Source organism: Nestor notabilis, unplaced genomic scaffold, assembly GCF_000696875.1.
Source record: "Nestor notabilis isolate BGI_N333 unplaced genomic scaffold, ASM69687v1 scaffold15435, whole genome shotgun sequence".
In the NCBI taxonomy this organism is placed as follows: Eukaryota; Metazoa; Chordata; class Aves; order Psittaciformes; family Psittacidae; genus Nestor; species Nestor notabilis.
Window position 1 is genome coordinate 18872 of NW_009929561.1, and position 8729 is coordinate 27600.

General features: G+C 40.6%; 1 protein-coding gene across 1 annotated transcript; it reads left to right on the forward strand.

The window, feature by feature from the left end:
- Positions 1-3899: 3899 nt before the first annotated feature.
- Positions 3900-8504, forward strand: LOC104406118 (protein NDNF-like). The gene is made up of 3 exons (XM_010015024.1): positions 3900-4087; positions 6030-6163; positions 7153-8504. Exons 1-3 carry the CDS (start codon positions 3900-3902, stop codon positions 8502-8504), a joined length of 1674 nt encoding a protein of 557 aa, XP_010013326.1.
- The last annotated feature ends 225 nt before the right edge of the window (positions 8505-8729 follow it).

Genomic DNA, 8729 nt, shown 5'->3' on the forward strand with positions numbered 1-8729 from the left:
TTCGTTAGTTCACATGTCTGTTACCCAGACACTACCTGTTCTGGACTTCACACCAGAATGACAGTTTATCTGAAAGATCCTATTTGTTTATTACCCTACTTTAGCTAATTGTCTAGCAAACATCTTGCAGTGTCCCTTACTATCACCACAGTGCTCATACTGTGACTGTGCAGTGCCTGTATCAAGGCACACACTGTCCAGTTTTAAAAAGCCCAGTTGCTCAGCAAAACTTTTCTGCAAACATTTTTAGCAGATGTTTGATGAACAAAATCGTAATTACTGACATCTCCTGCAATGAGACAAACACACTTTAAATCTTTCTCTCCATTACATTGGCTGAGCAGAAAATCTACATTTCCATAAAAATCTGCTATGCAGCATCTGTTGAAGCCTCTTTCTACTCCTCCCTCACCTGCCCCTCTTCTTAGCAGCTTTTCGTCTCAGGAAATCTTAAATAATGCATCTTCAGATTCAGGGGGACAATGGCAAAGGGATACTGAAAAGTCACTCAAACACTAAACAAGAGACTTTATTTTTAAAATTAATGAAAGGCCCAGCCTCACTCCTATACTCTGTCTTTGCCCCTGCAAAGTGCCTGCCTAGAAGCTCATGCAGCTTTCTGGGGCTTGCCTTTCTAAGCAGACTTGAAGCTGAGTAGACATCGCAACAGGGATGATCTCAGGGCATCTTTCATGACATCTCAGGCCAAGAGGCCAAGAAGTGCAAGCAGCGCATGAATCCTGGCCATACACCGATCTCATTCAGCAAGCCTTTTCAGGACCATGGCTTGTTACAACTGCTTTGTAGCCCCAACTGCTTGCACTTGCTGTGAGCCATTTCCCATGCACCCTTTTCCCGCCTACTCCCTCAGCCACAACACTTTCACACCAGAAATAACCCCCCCAGCCCATAGGCTTTTGGAGTTTCTTTCTTACACAGCCTCTGCAAGCCAAGAAATCTGCTCAGCTCTACTCAGTAGATTCCTGTCAGTCTTCAAAAGATCACTCATTCCAGTCTGCTTAAAAAATGCAGAGCATTCCCTCCTTTGCAGCTTTTCAGCTTTCCCTTCCTTCTGTAAGCCAGCAGCACCTGTTGGACCATAAAAAACACACCAGAAACACAATACACCTGAAACTATCTGAAACTTATGAAGTGCTGTGAGTGAGGAGATCGCATGGCTCGATGGAAGGGCCATCAAGCTGCTAATGCAAAACTAGTTTTCTGGAGGAGACTGGTGTGCCCCTGGCTGGTTTGTATTAAGGGCAAACAAGGGTTAACAGCGTTTGCTTTTTCCATCTCACCCCCTCCTTCTTACTGTGCGTTTCTGTCAAAGACCTGCTCTCTGGCCAGCCACCGCTGGGATTAGGCTGCTCTAACAGTCTGGCTGACACTCTGTGCAGGAATAAAGTCCTGCTGTCTGGAGGCAGCACACTTGAACCTGCTTTGCAGCCCTCCACAAGGAACTTTAGAACTGAAAAGGCAGCAATCAGGACTTTGAAGATTTCAAAATCATGCCAGTTTAAAATAACCTTTGAAAACACCTAAGATAATACCAAAACTCTGTGTTGTTGGGGGTTTTTTTCTCTTTTCTTTTCTTGAAAAATTGTAAGCATTTTAGTTACTATGTCTGTTCACGAGCCATATGGAAAAATCAGTTCTATCCTGTTAAACTGGTTGCACAGTTTTGGTTTTCATCTGCCTACAGAGATCTGAAAAGTCTATGTTGTTTTATTTTATGCTTTTTCGGCAAAGAAAGAGAGCAGTCTGGGGATCATCTGGCCAGGAACACAATAGGTAAGCATAGTACTTTTTATGTAGCATATTTCCAAGAGTCTGAGAGTATACTGTTTGTGTAATCGAGTGAAATCAGCCTTTAGGATGATGTTCTCTTTGGGATAAGCTGATTATAGGTTGGTTGCTTGCTCGGCTTGTTTGTTTTCCTGGTCAAGAAAAGCTGAGCAGCTGTGGTATCAGTGTGGTTTGCAAGATCCTGTCATTTAAGCAGCAGAAAGGCTTTTTCTTTTTTTTTTAAACCCTTTCTGAAGTGCGGAGCAACTCAGATTCCACTGTCAAAGGTAAAACAAAATATTTGGGGGTATATTTTGAATCTGTAAACTATAATTAGACTATAAGAATAACAAAGTGGCAAAGTGACTCAGAGTTGTAAGGAAAGCTCTTTTATAAGAACATTAAAAATGGAATTGGAATAGTAATCTTAACTATTCTTTCAACTTGTTCAATGGTCATTTAATCTTGTATTCAGCCACGGGCTAAAAATATTACAAAGAGGAAGATAATACCTTAACTTTATTAGGATGTTAAGTATCGAGATTCAGATGACCTGGTAGTGATAATTTCAATAATAACCTCACTGATACTAAAGATGTGATTTACTTTGGGAACCACAGATGAAAACAAATCTTGTGAAGAAAAATTTTCAGATGTATTCAATGCTATGTTTAAATGCACACGTTTGAAATATTTATAAAGGAACTGGTCCTTTTATAAAGTCACTTTAATTGTAATGGACAGCAGATCTGCTGAATTGTAGATATTTTGACTGCCTAAGATCTTCTGCACATTTGAAGGCACCATGAGGAAAGGGCTGATCTCAGAAGCAAATAAAACTTACAAAGGATTGAGCCTTTGTCTTTAGTGTTCTCTTCTATCTTTAACTAATAATCAGATTTAACCAGGATCTTTACTGCTTGCTGCTTGTAAGATGTTATAAGCTACTTTTTCCTCAAAAAAAGGATCTTGCTCACAGAGCTCCCTCTGCTTTCCAAATCCCTGAGCTACAGCTGGCACCTGTGTTAAAGGTCTATGCCTTTCTTCTCCCCTTTCCACTTTTGCAATTTCCTCTCTTTCTGAAACTGGATGTGGCAGACAAAAGAGTTGTAACCATAATCAATAACCTCACATAGTAGTGTACTGTGATAATTTCTTGTCCTAATTGGAATCTTCTATCTGTGTAGCTCTGTGCAAAGTACACAGCAGTTTAAATACTGCCAGCTGTGATGGCAGATGTAATGCCAGAGATGATTTTTGAGATTGTATGTGTACATTTCTTCCATAGATTCAAAGCTGACAGTAAAACCTCCTGGTAAAAGGAAGGAACACACATATTTAAAAAAAAATAAATAAATCTCTTAACAGAGTGAATACAATAGAGCTGTTACAGTTCCAGTGAGCAGCAAATGTTTAAATGGGCTGGGACTGATGCAGGTGGGAAAGGCTATACAAAAATCTCCGAATGATTTATCCAGCTGCCCTACGGTAATAAAGCCTTCCTTTAAATGAGAAGAAGAGCATAAAGTGTCCTAAATATCAGTTTAGGGATTCTTATTCAGGATCCTCCACTCACCAGACAGTATCTTACACTGCTCGGAATAAGTTATTCTGATCCTCTTCTCTACACATACCTACAGTCACAAAGGATGAAATAAAAATTAAATCATCTCTGACAGAACAGCAGAAGCAGTGTTTGGGATACAGTGACCTCCTTTGAGAAAGTGACATTCCATTACAAATAACCCAGCAAATCAACACTATAAAATAGGAAAAATATTTTAAATTTAATTCTCATTTTGTCAGCAGTAAAAGTAATTTTATAACTGTCTCATGGTACTGCACTTGTGCTATAATGACTATATCTTTCTGTAATAAAAGTCTTCACAGAAGCTTCTGACATCAAATTTTTTAGAGAAATCCTTTAAGAAATGTTTCTCTGCGAACTTTAAGCAATTTAGCAAACTGGAGACTGGCGTTGTTTGAGTGCCTGGCTTGCTGTGATTATGATTAGTAATACCAAGAAGGAAACAGAGAGAGTCACTGACTAATTTTTCCCCCAAGACAGCCATTTCCATTCACTTTTGCCATCTCACTTTGCAGTACTGAAGATGTCCTGGTTCTGGTTTTATCAGCCTCTCCATCTTCTCATGGTGGCTTGTTTGTGTCATTCCATAAAAGCACCCACCACCAGTTCCCATCAGAGCTTCAACACCAATCTCTTCAATTTCTACCACTCCCTGATACTTGCTGATGGTAAGGAAACTACAGTTCATCTGCTGAAGGATATACCTAAGAGGTAAGAGCAAACCAGTCACTTCTATTCTCAGATAATTTTTATGACACTGGTAGCTGCATGCTACCATGCAGCCAAGAATTGCTATGCACATGCAAAGCTCTACCAGTGTACACTGAATTTCCAGAGAAATGCTCCATTGCTGTCATGCTCAAGTGTCATCACATCGCCCAGAATCTGGCACGAGCCTCTGAGATGAAGTTTAGATTCGTGTATGCATTTCAGGCAGCTTTCTGTGGTGTTTGTCAGAGCAGTAGCAGAGCTGATACAAAGTGGGTGGGCTCCAGCAGTAAACAGTTGTATCACGAACAGCTTGGCTTCAGACCTGCAGGCATACCAATAGTTCTACATCCACTGTAAAATACAAGAATTTTACCTAGCAAATGAACTATCCCCAAAATCAATAGAATATCTGCACAGATTTCTTATCAGAAAAATGTCTGCCAGTGTCCTGCATGCTGGAAGTGTTTTGCTGAATGGCACTAAAGCTTGCAAAGATCAAGAGTGTTTTGCATGCAGACATTCCACAGATTCTTCACTTCCCAAAGTATCTACAAAGTTTTCTGCCATATCTAGATATGTAGATGATCTAAATATTACAACTGGCACTGCATCTTGGGTAGAAAAGACCAATTTGCTTGTTTGGGAAGACATGCACTTCAAGTGGTTTAATCAGACTCCACTTTGGACAGTGACCAATATGTACAGATTTTGACATACACCCAAGTGTGGAGTGGCCATGGAGCAGAGGGTGAGCCAGATGGTTCAGTCTTAATATGCACAGAAAGAAATAGGAACATGGCACATGTTATATAATGTGACGATGCTCACAAGAGCAAAAAACTAGGAGCTCTCCTTGTTAAAAGAAAATGAGTATTGAAATCTCAAAGAAAAGTTAATTTCACTGTGCTTTTGTGGCATAACATTAAGACTGCAATTAGGAAGCCGAACCCCTTTCAGTTTAGCATGATCAGGTTAGGACCTTATGAACCCCAGAGCCATCCAAACAGAAAACCCAGAGATGACAAGTTTTGGCTTAAAGTAAAAGACTCAAGAATGTGGAACTGTTACCAGTGAAGCTTGACTGTGGCCCAGTAGCTCTATCCTGAAAGTAAGCCAAACCTCAAGGCTGACATGATCTATCCATAGTGACTAGGCTTGTCTCACTACTGAACAAAACCCCTTGAATTGCCTTCATTTAACTGCAGAGTGAGTGGCACAAGTGGAAACATTTCTGTGTCTGTATACAGTCCGCATACACCAAAACAACAGAAATAAACAGAAAACCAAAGGAATGAGGCAGGAGGCTGGATTCAAAACCTAACTGAGCAGACTGATGCCACTTCGTACTGCTTACATGCAGCAGCTTCTGTCATGAAGGCAAGTAATTTAGAACTGGCCTGTGCTGAAACTGCCACTGATGTCTGATAATGTTCAGAACTGGCTAAAACTATTCTGTTACACCCTCTTTGTCTGACACCCAGGAAGACCCAGATATGTAAGCATATATGAGGGAAGATAGGCTCTAAGAGCTTTCACTGAACTCCAGTAAGGAAATCCTGGGGAAAAGCATACCAAATTCCCCAGAGTTAGCCAGCTGGTAGTTATCTAAAAGGCAGTCAGTTTAATCACATTCATCATCCAAAATAAACAGGTAAGTACTGAGATATAATAATATGTTAAAGTGGAAAAAATATTGCCTGTAGTAAGTGGATAAATCTTTCAGCAAATATTTGTGGATTAGAAAAAAAACCCACACTATGTATTCCTCCTACAGTTGAAGATTTCAGACATTCACCATCCCCTTGTGTTGATGCACCTCAAGCGACAACAGTTATTTCTACCCACAGTGGAGTGACCCACACCAGAATGGCTGATTCCAAGGAGTCTCAGGCAGACTTGAATTTCCTAACACTTTCCCTCTGATTTTAATCTACATTTACAGGTACTACTTTGCTCTGGAGGAAGGCAGAGCCCTTGCACCTTTCACAATAACTGTGACCCCTTGTGATGTTCCCATCGAATGGAGCATACTTGTGCACAAGGCTTCGGCAAGTTTCCTTGGAAAAGCAGAACGAGGTAAGACCTTCAGTCTGCCTAAGCAGAGACAAAGAATGCGTAAGTTATTCTTAAGGAGTTGTGTTACAGGAAATTCCCTGCAAGCTTAAACTACTCATGCTTTCTTCTGTAAACTGACATGGGCTGAAGAGGACATCTCTGTCTCCATGAGTAAAGCATGGGGGCCCATGGGATTTTGCCATCAAGTCAAGTAAATTAAGGATTACATGCCAAAGTCTAAATCTAAGATTAATATTTGGGAGCAACACTGTGACTTCAGGGCTCCACAAATACAAATCAGCTTCATAAACTGTTTGTACTGGCACAGACTTCCCTCTGCTGCCTCAGCTCTTTTTCTGTGGCTCAGGCCACTTCAACCTATCATTTTGCTCCCCACAGCAATGCAGAGAAGATTTTGCTGTTTATTTTTCTAGGAATACCATCTACCATGGCGGTGGGCATTATGCTGCCTTTAACCTAAGAGGAAATTCCATTCTCTTTCATGATTTTTGCATTAATTTTTCAAACTAAAATCTGAAAGCTGCCCTTAACAAGTTCTTACCTGTCAGGCAGGTACACCTGATTAAGGAGTTCAAATACGTTCCTTTGAAGTGATAAATTTTCCATCTTCACAAGAGATGGTGGCACAAAACTAAACTAAAGGAAACTCCTTTCATAGAAAGTATGAGTCTCCCTGAAGTAAAGTACATGAAGACACAGCCTTTGGAAGAAGAAAATTATAGCGACAGCAGGGACAATGCAAGTCAAGCTTTTGCAAGTTGTGGTTTTATAACTATTGTCCTTTTGAAAATATAATTCTACAACTGCACTGCTAGAATAAAAACTACACAATTTTTATTTTAATAAATTGCCAGTAGCAAAAAGCATTTTTAGTTGTAATTGTTTTCAAGAATACGATGTTCCCTGACGTATGAACAACAAAAGCTATGCAATGCACTTTATTTCACATCTGTTAAAACAAAAGCTACAAGTCTGCTTTTTGCCTGCAGGTGATCATGGCACACAAGAAGTCCCAATATCTCAGAAGGCTCCAAGCATGGTGTCCACCATTTTTAACTATAGGGGAAATTCTGTAGAGACTTATATGGGTATGTCTTCTCATTCTGCCCTTTATATGCTAGAGTTCTTATCCACTGAACGAGACACGCACATTACTGTGTACTTAACAACTGACACAACATCTGGGCACCTCTATCCAGAACTTCCAATGGATCCACGCATAGATGTTATAGGCATTGGGCATACAACAGTGACTCTAACCTGGAAACACAGTCCCTCTGTCTTGCAACATAGAGATAACATTCAGTACTGTCTTCTAGTTAATGAAAAGCACAACTATAAGAGTTTATGTGCTGCTGAGACAGCAATCAGATCCTCTGGAATGAAACTGCCACCTACATTAGCTTTCTCTCTCTCTCCGTACCTTCTTGAACCACAGCAGGTGATGATACTGTCCAACAGTGAATTGAGCATCATCAACAAAGCGAGTAGTGGGGAAGTCAGGCAGATATGCATGGGTACAAAGAACACTTACACAGTGCCCAATCTCAGTCCCAGCACTCAGTATTACTTTGATGTTTTTGTTGTCAATCTTCTCACAAATGCCAGCGCTGCTTACACTGGGACATTTGCAAGAACCCTAGAAGAACCTGAACCTAAGGTGAGGGAGCTGAAAGATGGGAAAATGATTCAGATTGTCCTGGATGGGAAAAAGCAGAAATTTTACAGCCTGCAATACCAGGCAAGGCACAAGAAAATACAGTTCACCTTTCAGTTGTGTCATGGCCAAGTACAGGTTCACATAATAAAGAATGGTAAACCAGTGGCATCGGAAAACATCTCAGGGCTGAGGTATTTCTCAATGAAGGGAAAGCTGCTGGACACATATTTGGTGCAGCTGAGTTCCACAGAGGAGTCTAACTCCTCTGTGAAAGTACAGGTGTCGACCCATTTCCACAAGCCCTTATTCCCACTTCTTCCAGAGAGCTTAAAAATCAAGTCCTTCAGTAAACTGAGGACCTGCAACTCTGTCACCATTGCCTGGCTAGGGACACAAGAGAAGAGCAAGTACTGTGTGTACAAGAAAAGGATTGAAGAAGATCAGGTCTGGACAGAACTTCAGAGTGCAGATGGGTGCTCTGGGCCTGAATCTCGACCCAAGTCAGAGAAAGTGCTGTGCAAGTATTTCTATGATATAAATCTTCAACGAGCTGTCACCACAGAGACCATCAAAGGGCTGGATGCAGGCACCCTTTACCTGTTTGATGTATATCTCTTTGGACCATCTGGCATCCCCATCAGATACCACAGCAAAATTGTGAAGACCAGAAAAAAATGTTGAAGGTTTTAAAGAAATGTTTTGCAGTGAATGAATGAAGACTATTATCAAAATATATGCCAATCAATGCCATAGCCTGTGCAGTTTAAAGTGTGCTGACACACAAAAAATTTAAAGCTGTGAGATTCTAAGGACGAAACCTCTTACTTGACCAGATCATTATGCTTACTTTTGCTTCTTCTCTCCTGCATAAGTTTTTGGGGTTTTTCCCTCAGCTTTCTCATTCAG